At 31.9% G+C, this 19334-nt stretch overlaps 1 protein-coding gene across 1 annotated transcript; it reads right to left on the bottom strand.

Moving 5' to 3' along the window:
- Positions 1–4500: 4500 nt before the first annotated feature.
- Positions 4501–5668, bottom strand: LOC147812532 (uncharacterized). The gene is made up of 2 exons (XM_087162341.1): positions 4945–5668; positions 4501–4676 (listed from the first exon to the last, which is right to left on the bottom strand). The coding sequence occupies exons 1-2, from the start codon at positions 5666–5668 to the stop codon at positions 4501–4503; spliced, it is 900 nt and encodes a 299-aa protein (XP_087018467.1).
- Between the last annotated feature and the right edge of the window lie 13666 nt (positions 5669–19334).

The raw sequence follows: 19334 nt of genomic DNA, 5'->3' as shown, positions 1-19334 counted from the left end.
GGCCTCAAAAGTTAGTAAAAAAATACTTTTTCTAATTTTTGAGACACACAATATTACTTTTATTTAAAAAAAAAAATACTGAAAGTAACAGAAAAAAGAAAGGCATTTTTTATTTCAAATTTTATTACATATTGTGATAAACCAAACTCGTATAAACATAGCACTAATCAAATTCGAGCTGAGCGAGTACAGCTGAATTTTAATTGGCGCAATTTTTACTCCAACGGCTTGCAATGCAAATGCAACGAGAATGCATATTTGCAAAGTCTCTTATAAATGATTAGTGTCAACCAGAACTAAAAGCTTATTCTTAACAAATATGTAAAGTTGTAGATGGAAGGCTACAATCTTTAAAATAATTCAGCTAATCAGTAGATTTTTAGCAAAATCACTGATTTCAATTCTTTGTGGTCACCAAACTATTTTTATTTTCATACAACATCGTTTTGTTGTTTTATATTTTGCTTTAATATTTAGATGCGCTAACATAAAAGTGTAATCTTCAACTGTCTGCTTTCAAAAATTTTTTAGAATGTTTCTCTAGAATTATGCAGTTCAATAGATTATTTTTATTGTTAGGACTACTCTTCAGAAATTTAATTTCAAAATATTTCGTTAGGGGCCCAGAAAATTTTGTGGGCCTTGGGCCTGAATTTGTCTTGATCGGTCCCTGATAGTAATAATTTCTCATGTCTTTAAAAATCTGAAATTTTTCAGCATATTTTAAAGTTTCGAAATTTGCGTTTGAAATTAAAAACAGCCACTCGTCTTAAAGTTTTAAATTCTCAAATTATTCAGCCTATCACACTGAAACAATTTATTTATTTTATTGAAATTACATACATTTGCTGACTTGTGTGCTCAATATAGGCTTATAAGTCATTGTCAAATAGAAAATACAGATAGAACAATTCAGAGAAAGACATCACAAAGAATACATCCAGGGTTACGGCGGGATTCGAACCCGCTACCTCCACGCTTAACAGAGCGTTTGGACCGGCGATACCGCTCAGCCAGGGAGGCCCCCACTGAAACAAATTGTTGATTTTATCATTCAAATGTAACATTTTTCTTTTCAGTTTATAAATGTATAACAATAGCGCAGATTTTATTTATGAATATACCAGCAATGTTTGAATATACTAGCAATGACATTCTTCTTACTAGCAATGTTTTTTTAAATATATTTTGAATTTGCTAGTTTGTAAGATTGAATGCAAATTATGTTTGCATTTTTAAATATTTTCAATATTGATAATTTATATAAATTCAAATTATACGTCTACTGATACGATGACTGAAAATAGAGCCGGTACCGTTTAAAAATACTGAGTTCTTACACGGATAAAACGATCGAGTATAGTTGGTGCAATATACCTATAGATGGTGCAAATATACCTATAGAAGCGGATATAGTTGGTGCAAATATACCTATAGAAGCATCGCAGGTTCAAGTACTGATAAAAAAAAAAAAAATGTGGTTTCTAAAAATGAACTTATAAATTCAAGTTTCGAAAAAAAAAGAACGGTTCAAGAAATGAAGGAATTATAACGGGTTTGAGTACTGATAATAGGACAGTGGGTTCGAGAACTGTCCAAATACTAATGGGTAAGAGTACTGTTCAATAAAGTGTGTGGTTTCTAAAAACTGATAAAATAATAATGGGTGTAGAGCGGCACGTTTGTCGCGGCGCGATTTTCCGCGAAATTGTCATCTTTTTTCCTAAAATCCGCGAATTTCTCAATATGTCTTGACTTACGCGAAAATTGCTTAAAATTTGATTTTTTTTTCATTTTTTATTTATTATTTTTATTAAACGGAATTTTTTATTTTCCTGAACCTTAAATTGAACACGTAAAATTGATTAGATATTTAGGGGAGTGAATCAATAGCAAAATGACATGAAAATAGTTCAGAAATAACCCAGAAAGCATGTAACCTTACGACAACCTTGAGTTTTAACTTAACTTTCATTGTTACGAAAAGGTTTGCGGTAAAAACCTTTTTTCAATGACGTAAAAATATTGCAATTTCCAACCTTTCCTCCTTAAAGGAAAACTAAATGATTTTTAAATCTTTTTTTAAAAATATTGTTATTTAGGTTAAAAAACAAGCAAATTGTAAACCTTATTTTTTGCATTTTTGTTTGCTGTCATGATTAGATTAGCAGAAATATTAAGCGAAAACCTTTTTCAAAGGAAACGAAATAAAGCAAATATTAACCTTTTCAGCAAAAATATTAATAAATAATAAGAAAATATTTTGCAAAGGGCCTCATTTAAAGGAAAGCAAATAAACGAGCATAAGACCATGATTTTGGATTGTTTTTTTAAAGTCTGCGAAAGCACAATACGAAAACTTTATTTGAAAGGTTTCTCGACACAAGTATAAGTAATAGTTCTTTTTTAGAAACTTTTCATTCGAACAATCTCATTAAAATAATAAATAAAATTTGAATCTGGAGTTTAAAATTGATGTTGTGTCTTTGTAGCTATTTAATAACCTTTTAGTTAAATGATAAACAAAGTCAACATTATTTAGGATTAGTATTTATTATTAGCATGAAACATGAAGCACGTTGTTACATCTTGTATACATCAAACCAGCAAGTACAGTTGAAGTTGTAGTTGTTATATCACACCCCCCTTTTTAAATTTTATCAAATTAATTCAATACATAAAGAGTAATCCCATTAAGCATAGTAAATTAAACACATACATAATCATTTAAGTATTGAGGTCGTCGTCTTATACGACTACTGCCTGGTCCATTCACAGTCTCTGATCTAGAAACTGTATTAGTAACGATCGTACATTTATTTTCTGGAGACTCATCAAGATCATCATAATAATGACGGGCAGTATTACCACAATGTTCATTGCATGATTTAGACAATTTTAGAAATCTCCTATTTCTTATTAAAGTTCCTCCAGAGTTTGTTTTGACTTCATATTGACGTGGACTTTTAGTTTTACCCACTACAGTAGCTGGTTCCCATAGTTTGGATTTGACATTTTGAACAATAACTTTATCTCCCTGTTTAAGTTCTTTCAAGATTTTACTAGATTTATCGTAATAGTGTTTCTGCTTCTGTTGCCTCCTTAACAATTCTATGTCAATATCTTTAAAAAGTTTAGGATTAAGAAGTTTACTGGTAATGGGCAATTTAGTTCTCAGCCGCCTGTTAAACATTAGCTGAGCAGGGGATAAGCCTAATCCAGAAATAGGTGTATTACGGTGTTCTAATAAGCCCACTGAAGGTCTACGATTATCTTCAAAAGCTTTTTTAAAGATAGACTTACATATCCCAACTGCTTTCTCAGCCATCCTATTGCTTTGTGAATAATTTGGACTTGTGAATATCAATTCAATGTCCCACCCCTTTCCAAAGCTTTTGAACTCATGGCTGTTAAATGGGACATTATCACAAATAATAGTTTCCGGTATTCCGAATCTGGAAAAAATGTCTTCTAACTTAAGTATAATTTCGGTAGCAGTCTTATTCTGAATAGGTATAGTCTCAACCCACTTTGAATAATAATCAATTAATACTAAATAATCTGTACTATGAAAGTACATTATGTCAATTCCAATTCTTTGAAAGGGGAGAATCGGTATCTCATGTGGAATGAGCGGTCCTTTACACTGGGACTTTTGAAATTTTTCACATATGGTGCATTTGGAAACCATAGTTTCAATATCTTGGTTGATACCTGGCCAGTACATTAATTCCCTAGCTCTACTTTTACATTTTGCAATACCCAAATGAGATTCGTGAATTAACATTAACATATCCTGTCTTAATATACTCGGAATAATAATTTTATCGTTTAGAAATGAAAGTCCTTCTGCACAAATTATGTCATTTTTAACTTTGCAATATTGCTTCAAATTTTTAGGTACCTTTCTCTTTTCGGGCCAGCCCTTTTGAAAGTATTCACCAATAAGTTTTAAATCTTTATCATCTTCAGATGCTTTTTGAAATTGTTTAAACCTGCTTTCACTCATTGGTAAGATTTTAGAAATTGAATGCACCATGTTTAACATTTCAGGATCATCCGAAACTTTTTCTTTTACATAAGCTCTAGACAAAGTGTCGGCAACATACATTTTGTTACCTGGTAAATACCGAATAACATTGCTTTCCCTCTAATCTGTTAATTATTTCATCAGCGGATGGTATTGCATGGTGCTCACGTTTTATCGCTTTGTTAAGATTTCTAGGATCAAGGCATATCCGTAGTTTCCCATTAGGCTTTTCAACCACTACCATACTATTAACCCAATCTGTTGGCTGATTAACTTCAGATACAATGCCTAACTTCTCTAATTCATTAAGGGTATTTTCTTAACTCTTTATATAAGGATTGAGGCACTCTTCTAGGAGCTTTTATTACAGGAGCAACATCCGGTTTTACCTCAATGTGACAAGGTTCCCCAGGAAACTTTCCCAATCCCTCAAATACAACTTTATATTTTTCAACTACTTTTATTTTAGATTAGAGAGTATCAATGCATTTGACCAATTGTAGCTCTTCACAAGCTTGTAAACCTAGGATAGGCTTCGATTTCACATCAATTACAATAAATTTAAGTAACACATCAGAATATTTGTCAGTGCAGCACATTAAATCTATGGAACCAATAGGTTCCAACTTGTTATTTCCATACGACACTAAAACAACATCAGTTGAGCTTAAATTTTTTTTTCAAATTTAATGTTTCGAAAATATGCACAGGCAAAACATTTACTTGTGCCCCAGTATCTAACTTAAAAGACACCTGCTGACTCTCAATTGATATTGTTTTAAGCCATTCATTACAATTTACCGAGTGAACATTAAGCACACTATCAACAAAAAGACAAATATCATTATTGTCACTACTATTAGAGTCACAGGCTAATTGTACCTCATTCACATTTTTGTTATAGTTGAACTTACCTTTGCACATCACAGCAAAATGATTCTTTTTTTTACACTTATTACATAGTTTATTATATGCAGGGCACTGCCCTCTTTTGTGCATTCTACCACATGACTGGCAGTCCACATTAGGATACGGATTTCGAGCATAACTGCTACCTTGCCCTTGCTTTTGAATCACATCAATACTACTGCTATTTGTTGACCCATTAATAGTTTCAACTTGTCTTCTGCTGAGTTCACATGCACGAACACTGTCAACAGCCTTCTGTAAGGTTAGACTGGGCTCTCTAAGTAATCGCTCTTGCAGTCCAGTGTCTTTCACTCCAAGTACTATTCTATCTCGAATCAAGCTGGTTTCCTGGTCTCCAAAATTACACGAAGCAGCTAGAGTTTTTAGTTCTGTCACATAGTTGTCAATGCTTTGACCATCCTTTTTAGAGCAGGAGAAAAATTTAATCCGTTCAAAAACTTCGTTACTTTGTGGAAAACAATAATCATCAAATTTTTTAATAATAATTCTAATAAATGTCTTTTCATTATCTTCTAACTTAAAGGTGTTATAGATATTCTCACCTTCATCACCGATTAGATTCAACAAGATCGTTATTTTAACTGCATCTGGTTTTTCATCCTTCTCCGAGGCTACAAGGAAATTATCAAGTTTCTGCTTCCATTTTGTCCAATTTTCTTTCAAATTGCCACTAAATGACATGGCTCCAGGTGGTTTGAAGGTTTCCATTTCAATTATTACTTATAAGCACAGGTGAACACAAAAAGTTCCATACACTACTAACTTATTTACACATGGGTACATCTTTTTCCTCAGGAAAATGCTTTTCTGACACCATGTTGTGTCTTTGTAGCTATTTAATAACCTTTTAGTTAAATGATAAACAAAGTCATATTATTTAGGATTAGTATTTATTATTAGCATGAAACATGAAGCACGTTGTTACATCTTGTATACATCAATCCAGCAAGTACAGTTGAAGTTGTTATATCACAATTGACTCTTCAATATTTTGTTACATATTTTTTTTCCTTCTCGAATTTGGCTTTAGGGGTCCTATGCGTTGCGGAACCTTTATAATGAGGGGCCTTCTCTCGTTCATTTTACCTTATTGCAAACCTAATTATGGTATAGCAATAAAATATTCGCGAGAAGAGAATTTTATTTAAAATATTTATGTGCAGACAAAATTCGCCCAACAGTCTATTGTGAGCTAGAGGGTCATCGATATTAAGACTCCATGATTTATGACTAACGAGGAGTGGTGGTGAAAATAAAATCAGCATTGTGCATCTACCGCCTTTATTTCCCTGACAAGCTGGTACCCGCTCTACAGCAGGGTGGATTCAAAACCTAGACCCACAGTTTTTTCATCATATCTTTGGAGTGAATTTAAGAACATTTTGTTCACAGAACTCGATGTATAGTGTACAAAATAAAAGCCAGACCACCCTGAATAGATTCTGATCTAATGATTGAATTTTTCCGTTTTATAAATCAATCTTAATATACCAAACAATCGTACCAAAGGGAATTTTTATACACTATTTAGGGGGCACATAAAGAACCAAAATAGATTTTGTTAATTAACCGGAAGGAAGTTTTTTAAGCTATATATTCGTGGAAGCAACGTGTGAATCGTGGAGTGGTTGTTAGCGCCATGGGTAAAGAAGTGTGTAGACTCGGTGGTCAGGGGTTCGTTCCTGGTCATGGATTAATTTTTTTTTCTATTTACTTTATTTTACTTTTTAAAATTTATTTTTTGATATTTCAACGTGAATAAAGTGTTATATATATATATATAAAAATAATTATTTTTCTTTGGAAAAGAGAGAATAATAGCTGTAAAACGGATAAATTCCGACTCCGGAGCTGCGCACACGACTCACTACGTAACTCCCTTTAATATTAACTTATGATTTTCAAACTTTGCCAGAAATTAGAGTTTTATATACCAAACAATCGTAATAAAGGACATTTTTATACACTAATTAAGGGGCACATAATGGGCCAAAATAGATTTTGTTAATTAACCTGAAGGAAGTTCTTTAAGCTATATATTCGTGGAAGCAACGTGTGAGTCGTGGTGTGGTTGTTAGCGCCATGGGTAAAGAAGTTTGTTGAATCGGTGATCAGGGGTTCGATCCTGGTCACGGATTAATTTTTAATTTTTTTTTCTACTTACTTTATTTTACTTTTTGAAATTTATTTTTCGATATTTCAACGAGAATAAAGTGATATAGATATAAAAGTAATTATTTTTCTTTGGGAAAGAGGGAATAATAGCTGAAAAACGGATAAATTTCGACTCCGGAGTTACGTTCACGAATCACTACGTAACTCTTTTTAATATTAACTTATAATTTTCAAACTCGGAAAGAAATTAGAGTTTTATATACCAAACAATCGTAATAAAGGAAATTTTTATACACTAATTAGGGGGCACTTAGTGGGCCAAAATAGATTTTGTTAATTAACGGGAAGGAAGTTCTTTAAGCTATATATTCGTGGCAGCAACATGTGAGTCGTGGTGTGGTTGTTAGCGCCATGGGTAAAGACTTTTGTTGAATCGGTGATCAGGGGTTCGGTCCGGGTCACGGATTAATTTTTAATTTTTTTTTCTATTTACTTTATTTTACTTTTTAAAATTTATTTTTCGAAATTTCAACGTGAATAAAGTGTTATATATATAAAAGTAATTATTTTTCTTTGGGAAAGTGGGAATAATAGCTGAAAAACGGATAAATTTAGACTCCGGAGTTACGCACACGAATCACTACGTAATTCCCTTTAATATTAACTTATAAATTTCAAACTCTACCAGAAATTAGAGTTTTATATACCAAACAATCGTAATAAAGGAAATTTTTATACACTAATAAGGGGGCACATAGTGGGCCAAAATAGATTTTGTTAATTAACGCGAAGGAAGTTCTTTAAGCTATATATTCGTGGAAGCAACGTGTGAGTCGTGGTGTGGTTGTTAGCGCCATGGGAAAAGAAGTTTGTTGAATCGGTGATCGGGGGTTCGGTCCTGGGCATGGATTAATTTTTAATTTTTTTTTTCTACTTACTTTATTTTACTTTTTAAAATTTATTTTTCGATATTTCATCGAGAATAAAGTGTTATATATATAAAAGTAATTATTTTTCTTTGGGAAAGAGGGAATAATAGCTGAAAAACGGATAAATTTCGACTCCGGAGATACGCACACGACTCACTACGTAACACCCTTTAATATTAACTTATAATTTTCAAACTCTGCCAGGAATTAGAGTTTTATATACCAAACAAACGTTATAAAGGAAATTTTTATACACTATTTAGGGCACACATAAAGAACCAAAATAGATTTTGTTAATTAACCGGAAGGAAGTTTTTTAAGCTATATATTCGAGGAAGCAACGTGTGAATCGTGGAGTGGTTGTTAGCGCCATGGGTAAAGAAGTGTGTAGACTCGGTGGTCAGGGGTTCGTTCCTGGTCATGGATTAATTTTTTTTTCTATTTACTTTATTTTACTTTTTAAAATTTATTTTTTGATATTTCAACGTGAATAAAGTGTTATATATATATAAAAATAATTATTTTTCTTTGGAAAAGAGAGAATAATAGCTGAAAAACGGATAAATTTAGACTCCGGAGTTACGCACACGAATCACTACGTAATTCCCTTTAATATTAACTTATAAATTTCAAACTCTACCAGAAATTAGAGTTTTATATACCAAACAATCGTAATAAAGGAAATTTTTATACACTAATTAGGGGGCACATAGTGGGCCAAAATAGATTTTGTTAATTAACGCGAAGGAAGTTCTTTAAGCTATATATTCATGAAAGCGACGTGTGAGTCGTGGTGTGGTTGTTAGCGCCATGGGAAAAGAAGTTTGTTGAATCGGTGATCAGGGGTTCGGTCCTGGTCACGGATTAATTTTTAATTTTTTTTTCTACTTACTTTATTTTACTTTTTAAAATTTATTTTTCGATATTTCATCGAGAATAAAGTGTTATATATATAAAAGTAATTATTTTTCTTTGGGAAAGAGGGAATAATAGCTGAAAAACGGATAAATTTCGACTCCGGAGATACGCACACGACTCACTACGTAACACCCTTTAATATTAACTTATAATTTTCAAACTCTGCCAGGAATTCGAGTTTTATATACCAAACAATCGTTATAAAGGAAATTTTTATACACTATTTAGGGCGCACATAAAGAACCAAAATAGATTTTGTTAATTAACCGGAAGGAAGTTTTTTAAGCTATATATTCGTGGAAGCAACGTGTGAATCGTGTAGTGGTTGTTAGCGCCATGGGTAAAGAAGTGTGTAGACTCGGTGGTCAGGGGATCGTTCCTGGTCATGGATTAATTTTTTTTTCTATTTACTTTATTTTACTTTTTAAAATTTATTTTTCGAAATTTCAACGTGAATAAAGTGTTATATATATAAAAGTAATTATTTTTCTTTGGGAAAGTGGGAATAATAGCTGAAAAACGGATAAATTTAGACTCCGGAGTTACGCACACGAATCACTACGTAATTCCCTTTAATATTAACTTATAAATTTCAAACTCTACCAGAAATTAGAGTTTTATATACCAAACAATCGTAATAAAGGAAATTTTTATACACTAATAAGGGGGCACATAGTGGGCCAAAATAGATTTTGTTAATTAACGCGAAGGAAGTTCTTTAAGCTATATATTCGTGGAAGCAACGTGTGAGTCGTGGTGTGGTTGTTAGCGCCATGGGAAAAGAAGTTTGTTGAATCGGTGATCAGGGGTTCGGTCCTGGGCATGGATTAATTTTTAATTTTTTTTCTTCTACTTACTTTATTTTACTTTTTAAAATTTATTTTTCGATATTTCATCGAGAATAAAGTGTTATATATATAAAAGTAATTATTTTTCTTTGGGAAAGAGGGAATAATAGCTGAAAAACGGATAAATTTCGACTCCGGAGATACGCACACGACTCACTACGTAACACCCTTTAATATTAACTTATAATTTTCAAACTCTGCCAGGAATTAGAGTTTTATATACCAAACAAACGTTATAAAGGAAATTTTTATACACTATTTAGGGCACACATAAAGAACCAAAATAGATTTTGTTAATTAACCGGAAGGAAGTTTTTTAAGCTATATATTCGAGGAAGCAACGTGTGAATCGTGGAGTGGTTGTTAGCGCCATGGGTAAAGAAGTGTGTAGACTCGGTGGTCAGGGGTTCGTTCCTGGTCATGGATTAATTTTTTTTTCTATTTACTTTATTTTACTTTTTAAAATTTATTTTTTGATATTTCAACGTGAATAAAGTGTTATATATATATAAAAATAATTATTTTTCTTTGGAAAAGAGAGAATAATAGCTGAAAAACGGATAAATTTAGACTCCGGAGTTACGCACACGAATCACTACGTAATTCCCTTTAATATTAACTTATAAATTTCAAACTCTACCAGAAATTAGAGTTTTATATACCAAACAATCGTAATAAAGGAAATTTTTATACACTAATTAGGGGGCACATAGTGGGCCAAAATAGATTTTGTTAATTAACGCGAAGGAAGTTCTTTAAGCTATATATTCATGAAAGCGACGTGTGAGTCGTGGTGTGGTTGTTAGCGCCATGGGAAAAGAAGTTTGTTGAATCGGTGATCAGGGGTTCGGTCCTGGTCACGGATTAATTTTTAATTTTTTTTTCTACTTACTTTATTTTACTTTTTAAAATTTATTTTTCGATATTTCATCGAGAATAAAGTGTTATATATATAAAAGTAATTATTTTTCTTTGGGAAAGAGGGAATAATAGCTGAAAAACGGATAAATTTCGACTCCGGAGATACGCACACGACTCACTACGTAACACCCTTTAATATTAACTTATAATTTTCAAACTCTGCCAGGAATTCGAGTTTTATATACCAAACAATCGTTATAAAGGAAATTTTTATACACTATTTAGGGCGCACATAAAGAACCAAAATAGATTTTGTTAATTAACCGGAAGGAAGTTTTTTAAGCTATATATTCGTGGAAGCAACGTGTGAATCGTGTAGTGGTTGTTAGCGCCATGGGTAAAGAAGTGTGTAGACTCGGTGGTCAGGGGATCGTTCCTGGTCATGGATTAATTTTTTTTTCTATTTACTTTATTTTACTTTTTAAAATTTATTTTTCGAAATTTCAACGTGAATAAAGTGTTATATATATAAAAGTAATTATTTTTCTTTGGGAAAGTGGGAATAATAGCTGAAAAACGGATAAATTTAGACTCCGGAGTTACGCACACGAATCACTACGTAATTCCCTTTAATATTAACTTATAAATTTCAAACTCTACCAGAAATTAGAGTTTTATATACCAAACAATCGTAATAAAGGAAATTTTTATACACTAATAAGGGGGCACATAGTGGGCCAAAATAGATTTTGTTAATTAACGCGAAGGAAGTTCTTTAAGCTATATATTCGTGGAAGCAACGTGTGAGTCGTGGTGTGGTTGTTAGCGCCATGGGAAAAGAAGTTTGTTGAATCGGTGATCAGGGGTTCGGTCCTGGGCACGGATTAATTTTTAATTTTTTTTTTCTACTTACTTTATTTTACTTTTTAAAATTTATTTTTCGATATTTCATCGAGAATAAAGTGTTATATATATAAAAGTAATTATTTTTCTTTGGGAAAGAGGGAATAATAGCTGAAAAACGGATAAATTTCGACTCCGGAGATACGCACACGACTCACTACGTAACACCCTTTAATATTAACTTATAATTTTCAAACTCTGCCAGGAATTAGAGTTTTATATACCAAACAAACGTTATAAAGGAAATTTTTATACACTATTTAGGGCACACATAAAGAACCAAAATAGATTTTGTTAATTAACCGGAAGGAAGTTTTTTAAGCTATATATTCGTGGAAGCAACGCGTGAATCGTGGAGTGGTTGTTAGCGCCATGGGTAAAGAAGTGTGTAGACTCGGTGGTCAGGGGTTCGTTCCTGGTCATGGATTAATTTTTTTTTCTATTTACTTTATTTTACTTTTTAAAATTTATTTTTTGATATTTCAACGTGAATAAAGTGTTATATATATATAAAAATAATTATTTTTCTTTGGAAAAGAGAGAATAATAGCTGAAAAACGGATAAATTTAGACTCCGGAGTTACGCACACGAATCACTACGTAATTCCCTTTAATATTAACTTATAAATTTCAAACTCTACCAGAAATTAGAGTTTTATATACCAAACAATCGTAATAAAGGAAATTTTTATACACTAATTAGGGGGCACATAGTGGGCCAAAATAGATTTTGTTAATTAACGCGAAGGAAGTTCTTTAAGCTATATATTCATGAAAGCGACGTGTGAGTCGTGGTGTGGTTGTTAGCGCCATGGGAAAAGAAGTTTGTTGAATCGGTGATCAGGGGTTCGGTCCTGGTCACGGATTAATTTTTAATTTTTTTTTCTACTTACTTTATTTTACTTTTTAAAATTTATTTTTCGATATTTCATCGAGAATAAAGTGTTATATATATAAAAGTAATTATTTTTCTTTGGGAAAGAGGGAATAATAGCTGAAAAACGGATAAATTTCGACTCCGGAGATACGCACACGACTCACTACGTAACACCCTTTAATATTAACTTATAATTTTCAAACTCTGCCAGGAATTCGAGTTTTATATACCAAACAATCGTTATAAAGGAAATTTTTATACACTATTTAGGGCGCACATAAAGAACCAAAATAGATTTTGTTAATTAACCGGAAGGAAGTTTTTTAAGCTATATATTCGTGGAAGCAACGTGTGAATCGTGTAGTGGTTGTTAGCGCCATGGGTAAAGAAGTGTGTAGACTCGGTGGTCAGGGGATCGTTCCTGGTCATGGATTAATTTTTTTTTCTATTTACTTTATTTTACTTTTTAAAATTTATTTTTCGAAATTTCAACGTGAATAAAGTGTTATATATATAAAAGTAATTATTTTTCTTTGGGAAAGTGGGAATAATAGCTGAAAAACGGATAAATTTAGACTCCGGAGTTACGCACATGAATCACTACGTAATTCCCTTTAATATTAACTTATAAATTTTAAACTCTACCAGAAATTAGAGTTTTATATACCAAACAATCGTAATAAAGGAAATTTTTATACACTAATTAGGGGGCACATAGTGGGCCAAAATAGATTTTGTTAATTAACGCGAAGGAAGTTCTTTAAGCTATATATTCGTGGAAGCAACGTGTGAGTCGTGGTGTGGTTGTTAGCGATATGGGAAAAGAAGTTTGTTGAATCGGTGATCAGGGGTTCGGTCCTGGTCACGGATTAATTTTTAATTTTTTTTTCTACTTACTTTATTTTACTTTTTAAAATTTATTTTTCGATATTTCATCGAGAATAAAGTGTTATATATATAAAAGTAATTATTTTTCTTTGAGAAAGAGGGAATAATAGCTGAAAAACGGATAAATTTCGACTCCGGAGATACGCACACGACTCACTACGTAACACCCTTTAATATTAACTTATAATTTTCAAACTCTGCCAGGAATTAGAGTTTTATATACCAAACAATCGATATAAAGGAAATTTTTATACACTATTTAGGGCGCACATAAAGAACCAAAATAGATTTTGTTAATTAACCGGAAGGAAGTTTTTTAAGCTATATATTCGTGGAAGCAACGTGTGAATCGTGGAGTGGTTGTTAGCGCCATGGGTAAAGAAGTGTGTAGACTCGGTGGTCAGGGGTTCGTTCCTGGTCATGGATTAATTTTTTTTTCTATTTACTTTATTTTACTTTTTAAAATTTATTTTTCGAAATTTCAACGTGAATAAAGTGTTATATATATAAAAGTAATTATTTTTCTTTGGGAAAGAGGGAATAATAGCTGAAAAACGGATAAATTTCGACTCCGGAGATACGCACACGACTCACTACGTAACACCCTTTAATATTAACTTATAATTTTCAAACTTTGCCAGAAATTAGAGTTTTATATACCAAACAATCGTAATAAAGGAAATTTTTATACACTAATTAGGGGGCACATAATGGGCCAAAATAGATTTTGTTAATTAACCGGAAGGAAGTTCTTTAAGCTATATATTCGTGGAAACAACGTGTGAGTCGTGGTGTATTTGTTAGCGCCATGGGTAAAGAAGTTTGTTGAATCGGTGATCAGGGGTTCGATCCTGGTCACGGATTAATTTTTAATTTTTTTTTTCTACTTACTTTATTTTACTTTTTGAAATTTATTTTTCGATATTTCAACGAGAATAAAGTGTTATAGATATAAAAGTAATTATTTTTCTTTGGGAAAGAGGGAATAATAGGTGAAAAACGGATAAATTTCGACTCCGGAGATACGCACACGACTCACTACGTAACTCCCTTTAATATTAACTTATAATTTTCAAACTCTGCCAGAAATTAGAGTTTTATATACCAAACAATCGTTATAAAGGAAATTTTTATACACTAATTAGGGGGCACATAATGGGCCAAAATAGATTTTGTTAATTAACCGGAAGGAAGTTCTTTAAGCTATATATTCGTGGAAGCAACGGGTAAGTCGTGGTGTGGTTGTTAGCGCTATGGGTAAAGAAGTTTGTTGACTCGGAGGTCAGGGGTTCGGTCCTGGTCACGGATTAATTTTTAATTTTTTTTTTCTAATTACTTTATTTTACTTTTTAAATTTTATTTTTCGTTATTTCAACGAGAATAAAGTGTTATATATATAAAAGTAATTATTTTTCTTTGGAAAAGAGGGAATAATAGCTGAAAAACGGATAAATTCCGACTCCGGAGCTGCGCACACGACTCACTACGTAACTCCCTTTAATATTAACTTATAATTTTCAAACTCTGCCAGAAATTAGACTTTTATATACCAAACAATCGTAATAAAGGAAATTTTTATACACTAATTAGGGGGCACATAATGGGCCAAAATAGATTTTGTTAATTAACCGGAAGGAAGTTCTTTAAGCTATATATTCGTGGAAGCAACGTGTGAGTCGTGGTGTGGTTGTTAGCGCCATGGGTAAAGAAGTTTGTTGAATTGGTGATCAGGGGTTCGATCCTGGTCACGGGTTAATTTTTAATTTTTTTTTCTATTTACTTTATTTTGCTTTTTAAAATTTATTTTTCGAAATTTCAACGTGAATAAAGTGTTATATATATAAAAGTAATTATTTTTCTTTGGGAAAGTGGGAATAATAGCTGAAAAACGGATAAATTTAGACTCCGGAGTTACGCACATGAATCACTACGAAATTCCCTTTAATATTAACTTATAAATTTTAAACTCTACCAGAAATTAGAGTTTTATATACCAAACAATCGTAATAAAGGAAATTTTTATACACTAATTAGGGGGCACATAGTGGGCCAAAATAGATTTTGTTAATTAACGCGAAGGAAGTTCTTTAAGCTATATATTCGTGGAAACAACGTGTGAGTCGTGGTGTGGTTGTTAGCGATATGGGAAAAGAAGTTTGTTGAATCGGTGATCAGGGGTTCGGTCCTGGTCACGGATTAATTTTTAATTTTTTTTTCTACTTACTTTATTTTACTTTTTAAAATTTATTTTTCGATATTTCATCGAGAATAAAGTGTTATATATATAAAAGTAATTATTTTTCTTTGAGAAAGAGGGAATAATAGCTGAAAAACGGATAAATTTCGACTCCGGAGATACGCAGACGACTCACTACGTAACACCCTTTAATATTAACTTATAATTTTCAAACTCTGCCAGGAATTAGAGTTTTATATACCAAACAATCGATATAAAGGAAATTTTTATACACTATTTAGGGCGCACATAAAGAACCAAAATAGATTTTGTTAATTAACCGGAAGGAAGTTTTTTAAGCTATATATTCGTGGAAGCAACGTGTGAATCGTGGAGTGGTTGTTAGCGCCATGGGTAAAGAAGTGTGTAGACTCGGTGGTCAGGGGTTCGTTCCTGGTCATGGATTAATTTTTTTTTCTATTTACTTTATTTTACTTTTTAAAATTTATTTTTCGAAATTTCAACGTGAATAAAGTGTTATATATATAAAAGTAATTATTTTTCTTTGGGAAAGAGGGAATAATAGCTGAAAAACGGATAAATTTCGACTCCGGAGATACGCACACGACTCACTACGTAACACCCTTTAATATTAACTTATAATTTTCAAACTTTGCCAGAAATTAGAGTTTTATATACCAAACAATCGTAATAAAGGAAATTTTTATACACTAATTAGGGGGCACATAATGGGCCAAAATAGATTTTGTTAATTAACGGGAGGGAAGTTCTTTAAGCTATATATTCGTGGAAGCAACGTGTGAGTCGTGGTGTGGTTGTTAGCGCCATGGGTAAAGAAGTTTGTTGAATCGGTGATCAGGGGTTCGATCCTGGTCACGGATTAATTTTTAATTTTTTTTTTCTACTTACTTTATTTTACTTTTTGAAATTTATTTTTCGATATTTCAACGAGAATAAAGTGTTATATATATAAAAGTAATTATTTTTCTTTGGGAAAGTGGGAAAAATAGCTGAAAAACGGATAAATTTAGACTCCGGAGTTACGTTCACGAATCACTACGTAACTCTTTTTAATATTAACTTATAATTTTCAAACTCGGAAAGAAATTAGAGTTTTATATACCAAACAATCGTAATAAAGGAAATTTTTATACACTAATTAGGGGGCACTTAGTGGGCCAAAATAGATTTTGTTAATTAACGGGAAGGAAGTTCTTTAAGCTATATATTCGTGGCAGCAACATGTGAGTCGTGGTGTGGTTGTTAGCGCCATGGGTAAAGACTTTTGTTGAATCGGTGATCAGGGGTTCGGTCCGGGTCACGGATTAATTTTTAATTTTTTTTTCTATTTACTTTATTTTACTTTTTAAAATTTATTTTTCGAAATTTCAACGTGAATAAAGTGTTATATATATAAAAGTAATTATTTTTCTTTGGGAAAGTGGGAATAGTAGCTGAAAAACGGATAAATTTAGACTCCGGAGTTACGCACACGAATCACTACGTAATTCCCTTTAATATTAACTTATAAATTTCAAACTCTACCAGAAATTAGAGTTTTATATACCAAACAATCGTAATAAAGGAAATTTTTATACACTAATAAGGGGGCACATAGTGGGCCAAAATAGATTTTGTTAATTAACGCGAAGGAAGTTCTTTAAGCTATATATTCGTGGAAGCAACGTGTGAGTCGTGGTGTGGTTGTTAGCGCCATGGGAAAAGAAGTTTGTTGAATCGGTGATCAGGGGTTCGGTCCTGGGCATGGATTAATTTTTAATTTTTTTTTTCTACTTACTTTATTTTACTTTTTAAAATTTATTTTTCGATATTTCATCGAGAATAAAGTGTTATATATATAAAAGTAATTATTTTTCTTTGGGAAAGAGGGAATAATAGCTGAAAAACGGATAAATTTCGACTCCGGAGATACGCACACGACTCACTACGTAACACCCTTTAATATTAACTTATAATTTTCAAACTCTGCCAGGAATTAGAGTTTTATATACCAAACAAACGTTATAAAGGAAATTTTTATACACTATTTAGGGCACACATAAAGAACCAAAATAGATTTTGTTAATTAACCGGAAGGAAGTTTTTTAAGCTATATATTCGTGGAAGCAACGTGTGAATCGTGGAGTGGTTGTTAGCGCCATGGGTAAAGAAGTGTGTAGACTCGGTGGTCAGGGGTTCGTTCCTGGTCATGGATTAATTTTTTTTTCTATTTACTTTATTTTACTTTTTAAAATTTATTTTTTGATATTTCAACGTGAATAAAGTGTTATATATATATAAAAATAATTATTTTTCTTTGGAAAAGAGAGAATAATAGCTGAAAAACGGATAAATTTAGACTCCGGAGTTACGCACACGAATCACTACGTAATTCCCTTTAATATTAACTTATAAATTTCAAACTCTACCAGAAATTAGAGTTTTATATACCAAACAATCGTAATAAAGGAAATTTTTATACACTAATTAGGGGGCACATAGTGGGCCAAAATAGATTTTGTTAATTAACGCGAAGGAAGTTCTTTAAGCTATATATTCATGAAAGCGACGTGTGAGTCGTGGTGTGGTTGTTAGCGCCATGGGAAAAGAAGTTTGTTGAATCGGTGATCAGGGGTTCGGTCCTGGTCACGGATTAATTTTTAATTTTTTTTTCTACTTACTTTATTTTACTTTTTAAAATTTATTTTTCGATATTTCATCGAGAATAAAGTGTTATATATATAAAAGTAATTATTTTTCTTTGGGAAAGAGGGAATAATAGCTGAAAAACGGATAAATTTCGACTCCGGAGATACGCACACGACTCACTACGTAACACCCTTTAATATTAACTTATAATTTTCAAACTCTGCCAGGAATTCGAGTTTTATATACCAAACAATCGTTATAAAGGAAATTTTTATACACTATTTAGGGCGCACATAAAGAACCAAAATAGATTTTGTTAATTAACCGGAAGGAAGTTTTTTAAGCTATATATTCGTGGAAGCAACGTGTGAATCGTGTAGTGGTTGTTAGCGCCATGGGTAAAGAAGTGTGTAGACTCGGTGGTCAGGGGATCGTTCCTGGTCATGGATTAATTTTTTTTTCTATTTACTTTATTTTACTTTTTAAAATTTATTTTTCGAAATTTCAACGTGAATAAAGTGTTATATATATAAAAGTAATTATTTTTCTTTGGGAAAGTGGGAATAATAGCTGAAAAACGGATAAATTTAGACTCCGGAGTTACGCACACGAATCACTACGTAATTCCCTTTAATATTAACTTATAAATTTCAAACTCTACCAGAAATTAGAGTTTTATATACCAAACAATCGTAATAAAGGAAATTTTTATACACTAATAAGGGGGCACATAGTGGGCCAAAATAGATTTTGTTAATTAACGCGAAGGAAGTTCTTTAAGCTATATATTCGTGGAAGCAACGTGTGAGTCGTGGTGTGGTTGTTAGCGCCATGGGAAAAGAAGTTTGTTGAATCGGTGATCAGGGGTTCGGTCCTGGGCACGGATTAATTTTTAATTTTTTTTTTCTACTTACTTTATTTTACTTTTTAAAATTTATTTTTCGATATTTCATCGAGAATAAAGTGTTATATATATAAAAGTAATTATTTTTCTTTGGGAAAGAGGGAATAATAGCTGAAAAACGGATAAATTTCGACTCCGGAGATACGCACACGACTCACTACGTAACACCCTTTAATATTAACTTATAATTTTCAAACTCTGCCAGGAATTAGAGTTTTATATACCAAACAAACGTTATAAAGGAAATTTTTATACACTATTTAGGGCACACATAAAGAACCAAAA

The sequence above is a fragment of the Parasteatoda tepidariorum genome, chromosome 4 (genome assembly GCF_982258835.1).
Source record: "Parasteatoda tepidariorum strain Cologne lab strain chromosome 4, Ptep-v5.0, whole genome shotgun sequence".
Lineage (NCBI taxonomy): Eukaryota > Metazoa > Arthropoda > Arachnida > Araneae > Theridiidae > Parasteatoda > Parasteatoda tepidariorum.
The sequence above is the reverse complement of the archived record's forward strand: the minus strand, read 5'-3'. Positions and strand labels throughout refer to the sequence as shown.